Source organism: Typopeltis vanoorti, chromosome 17 (assembly GCF_054136105.1).
Source record: "Typopeltis vanoorti isolate ZY-2024b chromosome 17, IOZ_Tvanoo_1.0, whole genome shotgun sequence".
Taxonomy (NCBI): domain Eukaryota; kingdom Metazoa; phylum Arthropoda; class Arachnida; order Uropygi; family Thelyphonidae; genus Typopeltis; species Typopeltis vanoorti.
Genome location: NC_143565.1, coordinates 56,770,599 through 56,792,334, shown reverse-complemented (window position 1 = coordinate 56,792,334; position 21,736 = coordinate 56,770,599). Strand labels below are relative to the sequence as shown.

Sequence of the window (21,736 nt, the reverse complement as noted above, 5' to 3'; positions counted from 1 at the left end):
TTTATATTATTAAATATTTCTTGAAGGACTGCTGTAAAGATTTTGGGTGATAGAGAGTCTCCTTGTCAGACACCTTTTTCAATTGATATTTTATTGCTACTCATGTGAAGTTGGATTGTTGCTGTTGCAGTGAGATATATTGCCTGGAGGAGGTCCATATATTCTCCAGGAACTCCCTGATTCTGGAGTGCATTGATTATTGCGTTAGTTTTGATGGAATCAAATGCTTCTTAATCAATGAAGGCTAAACAGAGAGGCAATTGGTTTTCTTTGCTTTTTCTATTATTTGTTTTACTGCATGAATATGATCAGCTGTGTTGAAGCCTTTACGGAATCCTGCTTGTTCTACTGGTTGATTTGAGTCTAGAAGAGGTGTTAACCTGTTTGTTATTACTTTTGTGAGAATTTTGTACAGATTTGAGAGAATACTAATTGGTCTATAGTTCTTTACTTCTTCTTTGTCCCCTTTTTTAAATAACAGTATCAGAGTAGCATTTTTCCAATTTTCTGGTATCTTCCCCTCTTCTAGGCATAAATTTAGTAAGTTTGTGACATGGTGAATTATATTGTTTCCTCCCCATTTAATTAATTCTATGTAAATTAGGTCTTCACCAGGACATTTTCCATTTTTCATTTGTTTTAATGCTTGTTTTATTTCATCTGAAGTGAATGGGGGGATGAATTCCATATGCGATGGAGAGGAGTTATTTATATTTGATTTATCTGTTGAAGGATCACTATAGAGTTCTTTATAAAATTCTTCTAGCCTGCATAAGATTTGGTCTTGGTTCCTTATGGTAGTTCCATTCTTATCTTTTATTGCAGTTATTTGACTTTTGCCAACTGATAAATATTTTCTTAGTATTTTCATATTTTTATTGTTTTCGATTGTTTCTTTTATTTTTTTAGTGTTATAAGATCTTATTTCATTTCTCATCTTTTTCCTTATTGTTTTGCATAGTTCTGCATATTCTATTTTAGAAATTAAGTTTTTGTCTTGCTTCATATTTCGTCTCTTTTTTAGTAGTTGTAGGGTTTCCTCTGAAAGTTTATGGTCTTTTTGTTGTTTCTGAATTCATTGGCTGTTGAGATTATTACTTCCATTAGGTTTTTGCTTATTTTATTTATGTCTTCTTCTTCAAATATATTTATTAAGTCTAGTTTTTGATTGAGTTTTTCTTCGTAATCCTTCTTCTTGTTTTTGATAGGGTTTAAGTTAACACTTTTTGATTTTTTTGTTGTTTAGCCGTTTTATTCTTTCCCATTTGGGGTTTATTTTAATTTTGGCTCTGACCAGTGTGGTCACTTCCTGGTTTTACTTGATTTAGTACTGAAGTATCTTGAACTATTTCTTTATTATTACACAGTATATAATCTATTTCATTTTTTATTTCTCCGTTTGGACTTCTCCATGTCCATTTTCTTTTGAGGGCTTTCTTAAAAAATGTATTCATAACATAAAGCTTGTTACTGATAGAGAATTCTGTAAGCGCCATTCCCGAGTTGCTGCTTGTGCCATATATGTATGGCCCTATTGTATCTATTTGGTGAATGGGATGACCTACTTTGGCATTAAAATCGCCCATTACTATAGTAAAGTTTTGATTGCGGTTTCTTTTTTTATCTAGAGCGTGCTGCAGTGAGTCATAAAATGCATCTCTCTCTCTCTTTTCATCAGTATGGGATGAGGTGGGAGCATATATTTGGATGATCCTGATTTTAAGTTCAGAGTTTATTTTAAGTGTTATTTCCATTATTCTTTCATCTGTATAATTAAATTCTTCTATAAGGTGCGTAATTCTTTTCTTCATTAGAAATCCCACTCCGTATTGTCCTTCAGTTTTCCCATAATAGTATAGGTAGTCTCCATTTTTTAGTTTTATTAAATGTTCATCCTGCCTGCCTGCCTGGTCACTTCCTGGTTTTACTTGATTTAGTACTGAAGTATCTTGAACTATTTCTTTATTATTACACAGTATATAATCTATTTCATTTTTTATTTCTCCGTTTGGACTTCTCCATGTCCATTTTCTTTTGAGGGCTTTCTTAAAAAATGTATTCATAACATAAAGCTTGTTACTGATAGAGAATTCTGTAAGCACCATTCCCGAGTTGCTGCTTGTGCCATATATGTATGGCCCTATTGTATCTATTTGGTGAATGGGATGACCTACTTTGGCATTAAAATCGCCCATTACTATAGTAAAGTTTTGATTGCGGGTTTCTTTTTTTATCTAGAGCGTGCTGCAGTGAGTCATAAAATGCATCTCTCTCTCTCTTTTCATCAGTATGGGATGAGGTGGGAGCATATATTTGGATGATCCTGATTTTAAGTTCAGAGTTTATTTTAAGTGTTATTTCCATTATTCTTTCATCTGTATAATTAAATTCTTCTATAAGGTGCGTAATTCTTTTCTTCATTAGAAATCCCACTCCGTATTGTCCTTCAGTTTTCCCATAATAGTATAGGTAGTCTCCATTTTTTAGTTTTATTAAATGTTCATCCTGCCTGCGAACTTCACTTAAACCTATGATGTCCCATTTAATATGTTTTAGTTCTTGCTGTAAGATGGTAAGGTCTTCCTTAAGTGTTCGACAATTAAATGTTCCTATATAGAGGAAAAGAGAATTACTGTTATATTTATGAGTTCTTTGGGCTATTCCAGTATTGCTTATTATTTGGGAAAGCTTCCCCACTGCATCATCCTCCATAAATAGTTTCGATCAGAGTAGTCATATCCAGTGATTGCCCATTCTGGTCCTGGGCTTTATGGCCTTTCTTTGTTCTTCTTGGCATTGTAGTGGAGGGGTTGTGGCCTAATCTCCCACGCTGGCCACATAACATCTTGAGGGATGCATTTTAAGAAATTCTAACTGCTGACTTACAACTCAAATATACACTATGTATTTCTCAATATAATATCTGGTTTACATTATATAATTGTAATATTCTTAATAGCCTTTTCTCTGGTCACCTTATCATATGCATGTTCCATATCTACCAAAATTAAATACAGAACCCTATTATACATTTTCCATATGCATTTTCCATATCTACCAAAATTAAATACAGAACCCTATTATACTCCTATGATTTCTCAATACTATTTATCTTTAAATGAAAATCAGATCCTGACATCCTGTATTTCTTGAACTCATCTTGTTCTTCTCCAAGTTTATCTTCCATAATATTTCTTATTACTAAATAGCTTAAGGAAATTACAATGCACAATAGAATATACATTAAAATAAATTTTAATACATTTTAATACATAAGTTTCTTAATCGGCTAAGAAACAATATGGGATATAATATCCCTTAACTTAAATAAGTTCATGTCACCGAATTGAAGCCTTTGGCTCTTCGTTATAATTAGTAATTTAATAGGACACCTCTTGGCAATTCTCATAGAAGGGATGTAAGTTCTGTTCGCTACAAACTTGGTATTTTAACTCGCTGATGAGACCTCAAAAAAGGTCGAAACCGGTCTAAGTAGTGACCTTCTCTCATAAAGTTGAACAATAATACAGCTCCTAGGAGTTAAGTTCACATTATGGGTAAATATCTAGATTAGTGATCGGAGCTTGCTCCACCCTTTCTATGAGTTGCCTCAGCTTGCACTACTTTCAAGGGTCAGGTTGCTGCACTATCCAGGTATTTGCTTACGCTTGGAATCGCCGAACTTTATATAGTTTCTATATTCGGCATGAAACTCTTTGAGTTTCTTATTCGGCTAAGAAACAATATGGGATATAATATCCCTTAACTTAAATAAATTTTAATACACTTCCAATATTTCGGTAACGTCACGTTGCCATTTTCACAGGAACTTAAAAAAAGACACGTGCACGCAAGCACAACACACAGTAAATGAGGACGAAGCAGGAAGCTATTCTTTCTTCTAAAAGTCCTGATGGTGTCCCCAAGTGGGCAATGTTGGTATTCTTGGCCGATTGGGCTGAAGGTCTTCTAATGTAGGTTTCCCAAATTTGGGGCAGTCTCATGCAACCAAATTTGTTGAGGTTTGGATTGTTTCTTAGGGCTAAGGCTGATCCCATGAATAGCCTTTCGTATTTGAATTTACTACGGTGTATTATCGTGGCTTTCTTCCATCGTATTCAATGGTGGGTATCCAGCGCATGATCTGCAAGACCAGAGTGGCTGTATTGGTGAAACCGGATGTAGTCCTTGTGCTCTGAAATTCTGATATTAGCTGTCCTGCCTGTTTAGCCAAAGTAGGAGATCTTACAGCTGCAAGGGACCTGGTATACACCAGGTGTATACCAGGAGTGGAGCGGTTAAGGGATGCCAATTTTTTATATGGTCTGTAACAAGAAGTTAAGTCATGTTTTTTTAGGATTTTTGTAATTTTTTCCGAGGTGCCTCGGATATAGGGAATGGTGATGGATTTAGAGTAATCCTTGTTGTGAAGGAGGGGGGGGGGGAGTGGGTTGTGGTTTATTAGTTTCTATATTTTTTGGGGGGTAGCCATTGGCTGAGAAAGTGTTGAGAATGTGGTTTAGTTCTGTGGTTAGGGCATTGTCATTTGAACAGATAAGTTTAGCCCTGTTGTGTAATGTCTTAATGATTCCATATTGTTATGGGGGAGGATTGTTGGTGAATGTATCTGCCTGTATGGGTTGGTTTTCTATAAACTGAGAAAACCAAGGTTCCATCAGGCTGGCGGGTGACTAGTGTGTCTAAGAAAGGAAGGCAGTTGTTTTTTTCCTCTTCCAGGGTTAACTTGTTTCTGGGATGTTGGTTGTTTAAGTGTGTTAGGAAGGAGAGGAGTGTATCAGAGCCATGTGGCCAAATAGCAAACACATCATCAACATAGCGAAGCCATATGGTTGGTTTTTGTGGGGCAGAGTTTAAGGCTTTCTCTTCAAAAGTCTCCATATAAAAGTTGGCCAAGGGTGGGGAGAATGGAGAACCTATACATTCACCAACAATTCCTCCCCCCTCACAACAATATGGAGTCATTAAGACTCTACACAATAGGGCTAAACTTATCTGTTCAAATGACAATGCCCTAACCACAGAACTAAACCACATTCTCAACACTTTCTCAGCCAATGGCTACCCCACCCCCCCAAAAAAAAAAAAAATCCAAAAAATATTGAAACCAATAAACCACAACCCCTGCCCCCCTCCCTCCACAACAAGGATTACTCTAAATCCATCACCATTCCCTATATCCGAGGCATCTTGGAAAAAATTACAAAAATCCTAAAAAAACATGACTCAACTTCTTGTTACAGACCATATAAAAAATTGGCATCCCTTAACCGCTCGATTAAAGACCCTCCCAGACCTACCTGGTGTATACCAGGTCCCTTGCAGCTGTAAGCTATCCTACTTTGGCCAAACAGGCAGGACAGCTAATATCAGAATTTCAGAACACAAGGACTACATCTGGTTTCACCAATACAGCCACTCTGGTCTTGCAGACCATGCGCTGGATACCTGCCATAGAATATGGTGGTAGAAAGCCACGATAATACACCATAGTAAATTCAAATACTAAAGGCTATTCATGGAATCAGTCTCAGCCCTAAGAAACAATCCAAACCTCAACAAATTTGGTTGCATGAGACTGCCCCAAATTTGGGAAACCTACATCAGAAGACCTTCAGCCCAATTGGCCAAGAATACCAACATTGCTTGCTAGGGGACACCATCAGGACTTTTAGGAGAAAGAATAGCTTCCTGCTTCATCTTCATTTACTGTGTGTTGTGCTTGCGTGCACGTGTCTTTTTTTAAGTTCCTGTGAAAATGGCAACGTGATGTTGCCAAAATATTGCAAGTGTATTAATATTTATTTTAATGTATAACCAACGTCTAAGCCTTTCCACTAGAATAATATTTCTTATCTTCTCAAGTATGCTTACATGTTTGAGAAGAGGCTTATGGGTGAAGAGTTGGCATGACCAGAGATATATGTGTTGTCAGTCTGAATATTTTTCATATTCAGGTACATATATATATCTGTCACAGATGTATTATTGGCTTTGCACATCTTATGTGAGAGATTGATATAAAACAAAAGTGTATGATTTTGTTTTTGTAATGATATGTTGATAAATCCAGCTAGTACTTACCATTATTATAGCTTTGCTCTTTTCTCCAGATTTTCCTAAAGCATTTCTGTGTATACATATATCTGTCATTCATTTCCTGCTCTAATGTTTAGATTTTAACAAGGACCAAATTTTCTTTGTCAACAATTTTCTGTAATAGGAGAACTGAACAAAGAAATGGAGAAATTTTTTTGAATTCAAAAATATCTCCATTTCTTTGTCCACTGTCTCCATTTTGATGTTTGCCCATATCACTCTGCCTAATATTGCCTCCCATTCAAGAAGATTGTCTTAATGTCTAGTACTAAATATATCTTCCCTTTCCTTTATTTAGAAGAATCTCAGCTGTTTTTGTTTTCTTTATTTCAGTAACACCAAGTATGTTAACAAAGTACTTCTCAAAATCTTCTGTTAGTTCCACGTATTTTCCTTTGATAATGCTTACATTGATGGTGCCTATCTTTAATTCTGCTAATGTTGAGTTGGAGTCTGTTCCAGCAGCTGATTTTCCAGTGTTCCTTGATGAAAACAGTGTTGGCTTTGTTTAACCAGCAATGCACCATCTTGCATGAAATTCCATTATGTTGTACATCGTCTTTGTTTTGGTATAATAGGAATATTTGGGCTGCTGAATCCTAAATTGACAGCTCATCCTCTTTTGTTATCCATGGAAGATACATACAAATGGGGTGCACCATGAGAAGGATCGGACATTAGATTAGAAGTGCCATTAATTTCTTTACATTCTCTAAGAGGCTTTGTGGAGGTCTCCTTCCAGTTATTTAGCTTTGACATAAGGTTGCCCAAAAATTATTTATGCTCTGAATTTATCAGTATATCATTACAAAAACAAAAATTTGTTTTTGTAATAATGCATTTTTGTTTTATATCAATCTCACACATGAGATGCTCAAGCCTATATAACACATTGGTAGCAGATATACATATGCAACTGCAGACTTGACAACACATCTTTCTCTGGTTTACTGATTCTTCACCCATGATCCGCTAAGATCTATGCACATAATCACCTATAATGGATGATCGCATATTTTACTTTGAGAAAATTGCTTGAAAAAGCAGTTGCTAATTTGATTATGTGGTGTGAAAGTTATATTTTATTATCATTTTGACTATCTTTTCAGATGTACCTCATAATATATATTAAATAAGGAATAGTGGTATTTTGTTCTTGTGTGTTTGGGGAAGGGGAAGCAGGTGGGCATAGCCCTCCTATTTTCCCTTCCCAAATACATGAGTATTTTATCAGTTTTATGGGAACTATAGGCCAAGAAAGTATTGCAAAAATAGTTCATTTCTATGGAGAGAGCTGCATTATTAGAACAGATATCTCTGTGTGTAAGTGTTTTTAGAAGTCCATACTCTTGGACTGGATGATGAGGTGATTGTTTATGTATATATCTTCCCATGTCTGTGTGTATTGACTTTCTAGAAATGGAAAAAGATAGTGAACCATCTGAAAGGTGAGTGATTAATGTACCAAGAAAAGGCAAACAGCCAACATCCCAAAATTCACTTCAGAGTGAATTTTGTGTGAGACATGGATGCACAATATCTCCACTGTTATTCATCTTCTCTATGAATCACATTATTAAAGAAAGTGAGATTATTAAAGATTAAAGAGACTGATATCAGAACTGGAGATGTTAATCTCAGTTCCTTCATTTACACAAATGATGTTATACTCCTAAATAAATCTAGTACAAGTCTACAGGATTCCCTACTAATTGAATAACTGCTGTAATAAATTTGGCATAAAAATCAGCAATTAAAAAAAAAGTCCAAAACTATGAACTTTGGCAGGAACATTGGAAACATCCACTGCATCCTGAATGGCAGAATCTGTAGAAAAAAAGTAAAACATTTTAGCTGTTTAGGCACACTTTTTGGAGAAGATGGCAAATTAAATATGGAATAAACATCAACAGAATTAGCAATGCTGGTAGAAAGGCAACTGGATAAATTTATGTGGATAAGAGAGAGAGAGAGAGAGAGCAAAATTAGTCATAATGCTAAATTAGCTGTACAAGACAGTTTACAAACTAGTCATCTTATGCATCTGAGAGCTGGGTCTTAGGTGCATAAGATGACTTGATCAAAGACTGAAGACCAGAGATATGAAGTTTTTAAAGAGATTTGGGAATTAACATGTGACATCAGTTGCAGAATCATATTAAAAATGAGGATGCTAGGAATGAATTTGACATTATTAGCATTCAAGAATGTGTGAGCAGAGCTTATCTCAGGTGGTATTGTCACTTAAATGATGCTGTTTAGCAAAACAAGAGTTTAATTAAAGTAATAAAAAAAATAAATCCCATAATGCATAGGATTATACATGTTTGTAAGGATATGTGCTTTGCATTATGGGATACTAAGGCAAGTGATGTGAAGTCATTAGCTTTATACCAGTTGCCCCAGTCCTGAAAATAGTTTAGGTGCAGGCTTTGTTTGCTTGCACTTGGATAAAGGATTAAAGTAAGTTTATGATTTCTTGTTATCTTTAATTTACAGTATAACCAAGGGGAAAAACTTCCAAAACAAAAGTTTTTTTGCCAGGAAATAGACCCAGAGGAAGACCAAATCTAGATAGACTGATACAGTAAGAAGTGCCTTAGAAGACCAATATATGAGGTCTTGACAATATTGGAGCCCTGGCAAATAAAGATCAAATTGAAGGAAAATTGTTGATTGAAAGGTTGTAATAATGTTGCCTTTTCAGGTAGTACTCATATTATGCTATCTCTACCCTTCTGGATAGGGTAGGGATAGCACATTATAAATATTAGGAATTTGATGAATGAATATGCATATTTTTTAATTTTCATAATTAATGTTAGATAGGTATGTTTATTTTATAAATAATTTAATGGAAAAAAAGAAAGAGAGCACACAAAAAATTTTCTAAGATGATGAGGTGGCACAATAAAAATACTTCTAATATAAGCTACTTCTACTAGGGTCGTTTGAAAAGTTTGGTAAATTTCCAATAGACAGCGACACAATTCATTCATTCATATCAATGTCAGCACATATTATCTTTTTCATGACCCCTGGCAAAATTTTATCCACGTGTGACACATAGTTCTCGTTTGGCAAACATTTAAAATGACCGTGTTTGCATATTTCATAAAAATGGAGAAAAACAAGTTTTGTGCAGTGATAAAACACTTTTATTTGAAGAAGTGGACAGCCCCTATGATCAAAGCCGAGTTAGATGCAGTTCATGGGGGACTCTGCACCAGCATTAAAAACTATTTATTTTTGGATAAATGAGTTTAAACATGGGCATAAGTCCATCGAAGATGAAGCGTGCTCTGGACGCCCAACTGAGGTCACTATAAAGAATCATTGACAAAATCCATGGTATCGTTATTGGAAGACCACCAAGTGAAAGTGCGTGAGATTGCTGAGATTGTAGGCATCTCAACTGAACAGATGTATAATATCCTGCATGAAAAATTGCACATGAAAAAAAGCTGTGTGCGTGCGATGGGTGGCACGATTGTTGACTGTTGATCAAAAATGCATGCGAAAAGATATTTCACTGCAGTGTTTTGTGATGTTTAATTGCAATTCGCAGGATTTTTTGCTTGGATTTGTGACTGTAGACAAAACTTGGGTCCATCACTACACACCTGAGTCCAAGCAGCAGTCAAAACCTGGTGAAAGAGCACCAAAAAAGCAAAGACCAAAAAATTTTGTCAGCTGGGAAGGTATGGCCACTGTTTTTTTTGGGGCGGATTTCCAAGGAATTATCATGATAGACTATTTGGAAAAGGGTAAGATAATAACAGGAGTCTATTATGCATCATTGCCAGACTGTTTAAAAGAAGAACTGAAGAAAAACGGACAAGATTGGCACACAAAAAGTGCTATTTCATCAAGACAATGCATCATTTCATATATTGGCCGTCGCAGTGGCAAAATTGCACAAATTGGTTCCACATCCACCGTATTCTCCAGACTTGGCCCCTTGTGACTTCTTCTTGTTCCCAAGCTTAAAAATTTTCTTTGAACGAGGATGTCATCAAGGCTGTCAGTGACTATTTTGCCTACTTTTAAGATGGGATGAAAAAATTGGAAACTTGCTGGACCAAATGTGTAGACCTCGATGGAGGTTATGTTGAGAAAAAAAGTTGATTTTTTAAATTAAAAAAAAAGTCTTTTTTAACTTATTTTAACCAAACTTTTCAAACAATCCTCGTAAGTAAAATTTAGAAACTACTGCTTACTGATTGATCCATAGAAATTTTTAACATAAATACTCTAACAAAGTATTTATTTATAACTGTTTTCAGTTAATCAAAAATATGAAAATAGCAACTCCTTCTACAGTTTAATATAAATATAATAAAGCCTTTTATTACATAAAACCTTTTAATTATAAGTATAGTCTCAAACATTCACTTTTAATTATTTAAAAATTGCCAGTGATTATAATTCTTCATTTCAGGAAAACGTTCAGTATTTGATCGACTTGGTGATAGTTCAGTCAGTAGTTCAACAGATTCTGTGAAAATCAGGGTAAAGTATTTGTGTTAATATGTTTTATTTATATGAGAAGAATGCTATAAATCATACCAAATTTTTACATGACTACACAAGTAAATTACGCTTTGGGAATCCACGTACAATGATCTCTCGGTTGGTATGTCAACAAACTTCTGGTTCATCACCGTGTAATTGTACTTCCAGTTATCTAGCTGGCAAATTGTTCTCCTGTTGGAATTGGTTTATATTGGGGAGATTACTGTATGCAATCTAAGTATTAATTGTTACCATAATAATATTATTTGGGGTCACTCGTTAAGTGTCCCCTTCCTATGGCCACTATTTTCTTTCAGGAAAATCACTCCTATCTCAGTATCTCTCATAATGCAAAACACATCTCCTTGTGGATATGTGTAATGCTATGCATTAAGGGAAGGGCCACTACCCAGACTGGTTATGGCCTTTATTTATCTTAATTGGTCACACGTCATCCCTCAAGCAGTTTATCCTTCACTGTCTACCGCAAGCCTACACAATGGCATCACATGCCACCAGTGGTACTGTACCATAGGTTGAGAATCCCTGCTGTATGTATATTAGAAAACAGTAATGAAGGAGGATGCTATATTTGGTTGGTACATTTGAATTACTCAAAGGTGTAACATTTGGAAGAGGAGGACGAGGCTTCCCTCCTTTGACTACAATACTGTTTCCAATTGTAAATATGGGCAAAAAAAGTAATATAAATTTATATTATTTTTTATAAATTAATTGAAAATTATATATTAAAAGCTTGTCTATATTATATATAAAAACTTGTCTACCATGTCAGTTCACACTTTACACTCTCAAAACAGATGAAACTCAGAAAACAAAACCAGCAACTCATGACAGATAACAACATTCAATTGGATTGGTTGACACAATAACCAATCACAGCCTCTAGGTGCTATTATCTCAGAGCTCATCCTGCCTCACCTTCTGAACAGTTTAAAACTACTAGAACGCTAAGAATTTGACCTGCTGTACATCTTTTTGAAGGGCTCAAAGGTGTATGTATTTTGAATGCACATCCAGGCTATGCACAATGTTTATGCATCAAAAAGTTTCCTCTTCATGAAGCATTGGCATATATGTTTACTTTTAGGAATCACACAAAGTCTGGAAAGAAGTGGGGGAATCTTTAATGGGATAAATGCAAAAATATAATATCGGTGATATTGCTAGTCGGTGGATAAGCACTGCACACCTAGCACACCCTGAATATTTGTCCCCGCCAGCTAATATATACATGCTAACTCTTATCACCACCCTTCACAAAAACTTGGAGTCATTCTTCAAAAACAGAGGTATAACAATTTGCTCTAATGAACAAGCTCTTAAATAAGAATTACAAATTATTAGCAATACATTCATAAATAATGGCTATAGCTCAACTATCAATAAAGTTCTTTATAAAACTTTGTTTAAAAAAAATAAACATAATATAGATTACAGTAAAGCCATAGCTATCCCATACATTAAAGGGTTATTAGAAAAAAAATAAAGGGAATTCTACACCATTAAGATTATAATGCTACTTTTAAGCCACCTATAAAATTAAACATATTCAATTCCTCTGAGGATCCTCTTCCCCCCCCCTCCCTCCATTGACTCACCCTGAAGTATATCACATCCATTCCACCTGTGGTTTACCTTATGTTGGTGAAACTGGACATACAATTCCTATCCATAAAAAAAAAAAAAAAAACATTAAATTTAACACTTTTGGTGAAGCAGGCTTCTCAGATTGCACCCTTAATGCTTTCCATCAAATTGATGGAAAACTATTCTTTACATCACACAAAAACCTGGCAGGAATCAAATTTAAAGAAGTCTGTGAAATTTTGATCAACCATCCTAATCTTAACAATAATGGTGGCATAAAAATTCCAAGAATTTGTATCACACATTCATCTCACAGCAAGTTTTTCAGCAAACTCGGACTTTAGGACTCTAAGCAGTAATTTCATCTCTTATTTGCCACCATCTATACTGTATTTTTCTAATTTATGTGTAATTATGTGAGAGCATGTTTCTCTCTAGTTCAATTTATTTTTTGTAACCAAAAAGATGATAATAATAACAGGACTCTCTAGCATTGATGTAGTAAGGTTGTTTTTCTTTTTCACCAGAAGTCAGGCCAGTAGTTTTAACGGTTGACCAAACTAATGTAACTTTAGCATACCATGTAGATTGTAGTGTATCTTGTTTCTTTGTATATATGTGTATACTTTATATATATATATATGATGTGTGATTATTTTGGTTTATATTAAGCTGAAATTTTATTTTAACATGGTAATTGTTTTCATAATTTTTATAATGAATGATTTTTGTATTTTGTACACCTGTTTAATTAGGACATTAGGAAATGATGATAATAATTTTATTTCACTCCACTCAGTTTTTTCTTTTTTTTCTTACCACTTCAGTGAAAGAGGGATGACCTTTTTTCTTTCTTTTTTTTTTTTTTCAGTACATTAAATCTCCTTGTACTGCATAAGTTGTAAATGCTCCACCATTGAGCTAAGACAACTCAAATTTCATTGATGTAAGTAACAGAAAACTCCAGTAGATAATAGTGAAATATCTTATAAACACAAAGTACTAATCATTTTGTTCATTTTTTTTTGAATTGATTATCATTTCCACTTTCATGTTTTATACTATCTATTAACACTTATCTATTAAGAAGGGAAATTTCACATTTTAATAGCAGGTATTTGCCATAATGGTATAAATTGCTTCTTATAAATTTGAATGCAACATTTCCAGCAGGTGGCAGTTATATACCAAGTAGTTATTAAATGCTGAGTGTATAAGTAGTATATTGTTGATATTACAAAGCAAGGTAGTTAACCACATCCACTAATGATCACTAAAAAAATTAAAATATTTTTCTGAATAAATCTCTACTTTATTATCAGACCAGTATATCTAAAATTTGTATGCGTATTAGTATATAATACTAGTAAATTTATTAGCCTTTTTTCTTTTAATCATAGAATTCCTCTGTTTTTGAGCGACTTGGACCAGCTAAAAGTCAACAAAGCCATGAACCAACATCAACATCAACTTCCTTCACTGAAGATGATAAAGAAACTATGGAAATTGGAGAAGATGATGAAGAATTTTCTGGACCTCCACTGCAATATCAAGGAATTTTTAAATCTGCTGGTTTGAAAAAAGTCATAAGAAATAATACTATTAAAGTTACAAAAGGTAGGCACTTTTCATATATTTTCAGATAAAAAATTAAAGAAAGAAAAGATTACTAATTTTCTAAAAGCTGTTACTTTTCCCGAAATTAATTTTATCATCATCATTCAATTTGTGATATTTACCTTCAGGGAATGTAGATAGAAGAAATTTGATATTATGATAGTACTACATGAAAACATTACCAACTTATGGACAATTTTTTTTCCAAATCAATCTGTTATCTGTCAAGACTCCAATATTATCAAATCTTATGTTTTTGGTCTTCCAAGACACTTTTTACTTTATCAGTACACCTAAAATCTTCCTCTGGAACTTAAAAATTTAAATATAGGCTATGTATATTTATATTGCCCTTTATAATGTTCCATTTACCAATTATAACTGTAGTCTTTTGAAAAGCTTTTCCTTCAGCAGCTTCTTCTATGCCTTTTCCAGATCTACAAAACTTAAGTACAGATCCTTGTCATACTTCCATGAGATCTCAACTATTTGTCGTAAAGTGAAAATCTGATCCTGACAACCTCTATTTAACTTGAATCTAGCTTGTTGTTCTCCTAGTTCCTCTTCTACAATTTTTCTCAGTCTCTGTCCAGTACACTTGCATAAATCTTACCTGGAATGCTTAGTAGAGAAATTCCTCTGTAATTCTCACATTCCACTATTTTCATTTTTTTACAGATGAGTACTAAGAGAGCTCTATTCTAATCATCTGGAATTGAATCTTCTGACCAAGCCCTCTGAATTCTACAGTGTAGCTGGTGCAAAACTTTTATACTTCCATATTTGAGCATTTCTAGTCAAATATCATTTAGGCCAGGGCTGTCTAAAGCACAGGCCGCATGCAGCCTGCAGTGCGATTTTGTGTGGCCTGCCTATGCGGTTTGATTTTCATGAACGAAGAAATAAAACGACAAATTGAATTAAATGCATATCAGAGATTTTAATTCTATCACTAATCGATAATCTCGATGTTGGTAATTTTATTTGGTGCTTTTACATCACTATATACCCACGTTTTTCAAATATTAGATCAATACAAAAATATTTTGGGAAAACTTGGAGAAAAGAGCAAAGCTAATAATAATGGCAAATACTTATTGGATTTCTGCTCAGGACATGGACTGGTTATTACTAACACCATGTTCCAACATAAAAATGTGCACAAATTCACATGGAGAGAAGAGGCTAGGAATAAGAAAAGTCTCATTGACTATGTTATTGTTGATAGTGATGTTTTCTCCCTGGTGCAGGACACTAGAGTGTACAGAGGATTTGAAATTGGAAGGGATCACCATTTAGTCTTGAGCAGGATAAAATTGAATTTCGTATTTGAAAAGAAGAACATGTAAGAAAGTTATAAAGTGAATAAAAGTTGAGCAGCTCTCAGATGTGAACTGTAGACTAAAATACACAAAGATTATTTAAAAAAAAATGAAAGAGTTTGAGAACAGGAACCAAACCTTAGAGATTCATTGGCAAGCCTTGAAGAAAACCCTGATTGATTCAGCCAGAGAGGCATGTGGGGAGGTTGTCTGCAAGGATAGAAAAATCAGAACTCCATGGTTGACACAGGAAGTTAAAGAGGCAATGAAGGAAAAGAAGAAAGCATATCAAAAGTTCCTGGCATATCAAAAAACTTCATGTTGTTAGCATCCAGGAATGTGTTAGCAGAGCTAATCTCAGGTGGTATGGTCACTTAAACAGAATGGGAAAGGAAACTTACCAAAACAAGTGTTCTCTGCCAAAAAAAAAGACCCAGAGGAAGACCAAGATGTAGGTGGATTGATACGGTAAAAAGTGCCTTAGAAGATAGAAATATAAGATATGACAATGTTGTTGCCTTTATCGGGTAGCAGATTGATTTTGAGAAAAATTGTAGATAGGAAGTTAGTAATGATGTAAATTTTTCATGTAGTACTATCATATCCTGTACACCCCTTGAGGGTAAATGTCAGGAATTTGATGATGATGATATCATCTAGTCCAGCTAACGTTTCACGATTTCGAAGGTTTTTCAACCTCAAGTATTGATATGTACTCCTCTTTGCATTTCTCTTGAAAATTTTCTAATATGGTTCTATTACTGCGCTTGGTTGTCTGCGCAGTTAGCCTAGTGGCTTTGCGCTTCGCAACCATATGCCTGGAGAAGGAGTGGGTTCGATTCCCATCGGTGACGTGAGGAGCTTAAGGATCTTCATCAGCCATAGCCGAGTTAGCTACGGATCTACAGCCATAAATACTTAACCCCCCACGAGGGGGCTCAACTCGCCCCAATAGGGACGTGGAAGAAAAGGGAGGAAACTCCATATGAATAAATAAATAAACTGCTTGGTTCATTTTGAAGTCTTTCCAAGTAATTACTCCAGACATCTAGAATATCCTTATCTTCAGTTTTTATGTCACGTTTATCATCTTTGATTCCTTTTACAGTACTCTTTCCTCCATTTTGAAGCTTTTCAATAACATCCAGAACATTTTTCCACCTTCCTGACATTTACCTTCTATATTCTTACCAAAGTCTTCCCATGAATTTTGTTTATTTGCTTTTACATACAGCTTGGCTCTCTTATATTGTGCTCAGTATTTTTTATGGCATCTCTCAACTTATTTGTTAGGAGCTTTCAGGAATTCTTCTCTACCAGGACTACTCCTTTAACTTCTTGTGTCTGCCATGGTGTTTTTATTTTTCTAACCTTGCAGACAACTTTTAAACTTTTTTACATGATGTTCTTTGCAATGTTATGTTCAGTGTTATCCTACTTAAAACTAAGCAATGGTCACTTCCAGTTTCAAATACTCTGTATACTCTTGCATCCAGAACTAGCATGAAGTCACTATTACCAATAACATGGTTAATGATGCTTTTCTTATTTCTTGTGCCTTCTGTACACATTAACTTGTGCACATTTTTATTTTGAAACATGGCATGAGTAATGACTAGTCCATATGCTGAGCAGAAATCCAGCAGATATTACTGTTATCTGTTATTATTATCCTTGTACTTCATATTTTCCCAAAACATTTTTATGCCTGGTGGGATTTGCTTTCTACTGTGCTGTTTAGATGTCCAAGAAGTATCTCTTTTTCTGTTTTTTTATGTTAACTGCCTGCTGTAGTGACTTGAAAAATTCCATTTACTTCTTAAGTTATCTATTTAGGATATTCTTCTGTCGGACCATAGGCACAAATAAGTTTCATTGTCCAATTTACCATTTTGAAGTTTGCCCACATAACTTGACCAGAAACTGACTTCCAATTAAGAGGTTTTTCTTGATATTTGGTGTTGAATGCTATTGCTACTCCTTCCTTTCCTTGATCATTATTGCCCAAATATAATATCCTCTACTTATTATTTTGTAAAATGTTACCTGTTTTTGTCTCAGTAATGCCAATTATATCCATGTGGTACTTTTCCAATTTTTCTGCAAGTTCAATTTGCTTTCCTTTAATACTTCTTATATTGATGGTTCCTATTTTCAGTTCTTCTGATGTCGGGTTTATTCTTATTCTTTCTAGATGTTGAGTTGGAGCTTGTACCAGAAGCCAACTTTTCACTGTTCACCCTGGTTCCCTGACGAAAACAGCAGGAGCCTTGTTTAATCAGACGGTGCCCCAACTGGCATGTAATCTCATCATGTACTGTTATATGCATTTGTAGTTTAAGCCAATAAAAAGTACAGTTTGGTTGACTAAGTCTCAAATTGCCAGCCCATCTTCTTCATTCATTACCCAGTAGATACCAACTAATTGGGCGCACCACGTGACGATGAGGATTGAACATTAGGTCAGAAGCTCCATTTGGTTCTCTGCATTCCTGAAAAGTGATGTGGAGGTCCTTCCAGTTATTTGGCTTTGACCTTAAGTGACCCCTTTTTTTTGTTTTGGTAACATCAATTATGTTGTGGTACTTCTCTAATTTTTCTGCCAGTTCCACTTCTTTTCCTTTGATACTTATGTTGATAGCAGTGTTCTTGAATTCTGCTGATTATGAGTTGGTGTTTGTTCCAGTAGCTGACCATTCATGGTTCCCCTGGTTCAGTAATGAAAAGGAGGCTTACTTAATTAGATAACAATTCACCTGGCATGCCATTCTATTTTGTTGTACCATTATTGTCTTTTGGTTTAATCCAATACAGAATACAGTCTGGTTCCCTAAATTCAAAATTAATAGCATCTATCTCTGTTCACTATCTAGGTAGATATCTATTAATGGGGTGCACCATAGGAAGGTGAGGATTCAACATTAGGTCAGAAATCCCAATCAGTACTCCACATACCTTAAAAGGCTATGTGGTCATCTTTCAGTTATATATCTTTAATCCTTAAGCAATTCAACTTAGTAACATAATTAAACAACTAGATATCACCTTCCAAGACCCTTCTGAATATTATTAATATACAAGAACAGACGCCTGTGACACACCACTGGTCATGTTTTTTCCTTTTAGACTTAGCACCTCCATAAATATCACATGCTGGTATCTGTGTCAACCACTTTCCTGTTCATATCAAAAGTTTATTTTACATTTTGCACCAGGGCCATACCTATGCACAGGTGCACAAGGCTCTAGCTGGAGACCATGAAAACTTTGGGTCAATTTAAGGGTCCCAATCATTGAGGGGGGGGAAGCACTCTAGTGCCTCGGGAAAAGCATAAGTACAGCCCTGTTTTGCACACCTATCTATTTTGAGTTTGTATAACAATCTTTCATGTGGAATCCCATTAAATGCCATGGCAAAATCCACAAGTATCATGGTAACATGGAACTAGCCTTTCTAAAATTTTGATGGCATAAGAAATACAACAAACTAGTCTATATTCGCTCTTAGTTCAACCCTTGTGTAATGGAATTATCTCGGTCTCCTTTCACTCAGTAGGAATCTTATACACCTCCAAATCAAAAAATTATAATAATAAAAAAAAAATGTGTTAAACGATTGCATAGAAAATAATTATTACCAAATATGAGTTAGCATCATCGAAATGTATGTACTTTGCAGATTATAGATTATATAACCATGTAAACACATAAAAATGTAATATAATTATGCCTCTGTAGAGCAATTGGAAGAACGACAGTACGTTGTGCCCTTTGATTGGAAAAAGCCTAAGTTCGATTCTCGTCATGACGGGAGGAATCTTTATATGGACTTTTACAATCGAAGGTGAGTTAGCCGATCTCATATGGAGGTAGCAGGGTTTTTTCTCCCGGAAACTCGGGTTTTTCATCCCGCATACAGACAAATCGGCCCTTCAGAACATACGCAATTTACAGACAAAAAATACTAGCTGAGGTGGTGGTCGGCGGTAGATTGCGCTGATGTTGTTGATTAGTGGTAGAGGTTTGGTGGAGATGAAGAGTTGCACAATGGGTGTCCTCCCCGCGATGAGTCTTCGGACTCCTTGGAGGTGTCACAAATAAAAAAAAAAATTAAAAAAAAATCAGCTAACGCCTTTTTATTCCCGTATACGGGGAGTAGGCGAGGCCATTTAGCCCTATCTAACTTTTGGAGACTGAGTGGGCAGTTCAATCTCCACTGGTACCAATCAGAGATAGATGGCCCAAGGCTATCACTAATTAAGCGGTACTCAGTGAAGAGAGACGGCTCAAATGTGCCGCCATCTCGTTGTCCCTAACCCTAACACAATATATTTAATGTCTGAAATAATGTGGGTTCTACGGTCGATTTTCTTGAGTTTACAGGACGAAAAACCCGAGTTTCTGGGAGGAAAAACCTACTTGCCCGTGCCAGAGATCGACTAACTCGGGTATTGGTCGAAAAAAGGCTTAGAAAAATTTCCTCTAGTCGCCGACTAGACTCGAAACCAAGTCTTCCTTCGTGCGGCCAAGCGCCGTGGTTAGCAAACGCCACATCCACTGAGCTACACAGGCTCATGTCACAAATAATAATAATAATAATAAATTTAAGAAAATTGTTATTTGAAAACATTCACGAAATTAATAATTTTTAAAGTGGTTCAAAATATTAGCATAATGCAAAAATAAATGCACAGAAATTACAGTCAAAGGGAAACAACATGATATTAGTACTTTGTTTCAAACCCCCCCCCCCCCTAGATTTTATGACCATTTGATGTTTATCACAATATGCCTATATTGTTTGCAGACTAGAGAGAAGTTCATTTTTGTCTCTTGGGGCAACTTCTTGCAAACATTTCTTCATAATTCCCCACAAGGTGTACGAGACTTCTGTAGTTGACAAAGTGAGAGGTTGCAGGATAAATCTGGTCAATTTGCCAGCCAAGGAATTACAATGATTTGCCGTTTTTTGAATCACCTAGTAGGGTCTTGGAAGTATGACAAGAGGCTGAATCTTGCTGAAAAAGGAAATCACCATCACATAAACCTTCTGATGCCAGTAACATAAAGTGCTCAAGAATTTCTTGGTACAGGAATTGACCGTTTTGTACACAATACACACTTACCTGGATTCTCTACGGTCATACAAGCCCAAACCATGACAAAGGTTGCAAATTTCACCGTTTCACACATTTTTTTTATCAAATGCTTCTTGCTTAAGATGCCAAACATGTATCCTTTGACAAACACGAAACACACAAACACATACTTTCGTCTCTAAAAAATACCTTTTTCCAGTCCTTGATCCCACTTCATTCCTTGCTTACACCATCACACTCTAGCTGCCTTTTGCTTCGAAGTCATAAGCAGCAATATCTTAGGCACGTGCAATTTAAAACCCAATTTTTGAAGTCATCACAATGTCATAGATTTAGACATATTCCATCTCCTGTGAAAATACCTTACACTTTGGAAGCAGTTTTTCTTAACGACGTTCTGCAATCTCCTTTCATCTCTTGATATAGTTATTATCTTGTCTCAATACTCTACTCACGCTTGCTTGAGAACATGCTTAGCTTCCAACATGTCACTCGTTCGACCCATGTTTAGCAAGCGATCAACTGAAATCCATGCGCAAACAATTCATCACAGAATCAATCCTGCAGCTACTGAAATATATGCTATTGTGATGATCTCCTCAAAACCAGTCAGAAAAATTTGGAATATCCTAATATTTTGAACCACGTTAAAAATTATTCTAATTTTATGATTGTTTTCAAATAATAGTAGTCTTATAACTTATATTACATTTTTATGTGCTTACATGGTTATATAATCTACAAAGTACGTAGATTTAGATTATGCTAATTCATATTTGGCAATAATTATTTTCTATGCAATAAATTAGAATTGTAAATCATTTAGCACAGTTTTTTTCATTATTCTAATTTTTTGATTCGGTAGTGTATATGAGACAAAAAAAAACAACAGGTCAGTATCATTGCAAGCTGTACTGCACATTTCTTCAGCACCTTTGCTGATATAACATCCAGTCCAAGTACAGTATATGAGTGAAGCTCTTTTAATAGATTTAATATTTCTGTTCTTTTGTCTGGTCTGCCCACCACAGTATCCAAAGAGCTGTGGAGGAAAAGGGGTTGCCTGGAATATATAACTTACTCAAATAATCACTTAATTTAGCTATTTGTTGTGTATTTGACACTTTTCTACCATTTGCTTTCAGAAAAGTTATGGTCATTCTTCCTTTTACTTGATACACAGAGATGAAATTTTTTTTAATTTCTTCTGACCTATTTAAGGATTCTAGGTTAAATATAATACTATACATAAACCAATGATTGAATACAGGAACATAAACTATCAAGACTAAATGTAGAGTTTAATAATCAGATGTCAAAAATAAGAATTTTCTGATTGGCTGATGTAATTATTAATTTCACTTTGGTTTTTTATCTTATTTATTATTTTATTTTGTATTTTTTTTTTTTTTTTTTTTTTAACCACAAGAGGTCAGTCTAGGCAGTTTAATTGTT

At 35.0% G+C, this 21,736-nt stretch overlaps 1 protein-coding gene across 4 annotated transcripts in view; it reads left to right on the top strand.

The window, feature by feature from the left end:
- Nucleotides 1–21,736, top strand: part of LOC150097413 (uncharacterized protein C19orf47 homolog) — a 172,004-nt gene that overhangs the window by 99,167 nt on the left and 51,101 nt on the right. For all 4 annotated transcript variants that reach the window (XM_090407372.1, XM_090407370.1, XM_090407369.1 and 1 more), the window contains 2 exons: nucleotides 10,559–10,629; nucleotides 13,644–13,860. In XM_090407372.1, the coding sequence (XP_090263498.1) occupies nucleotides 10,559–10,629; nucleotides 13,644–13,860 (288 nt within the window). The remainder of the gene's footprint in view (nucleotides 1–10,558; nucleotides 10,630–13,643; nucleotides 13,861–21,736) is intronic.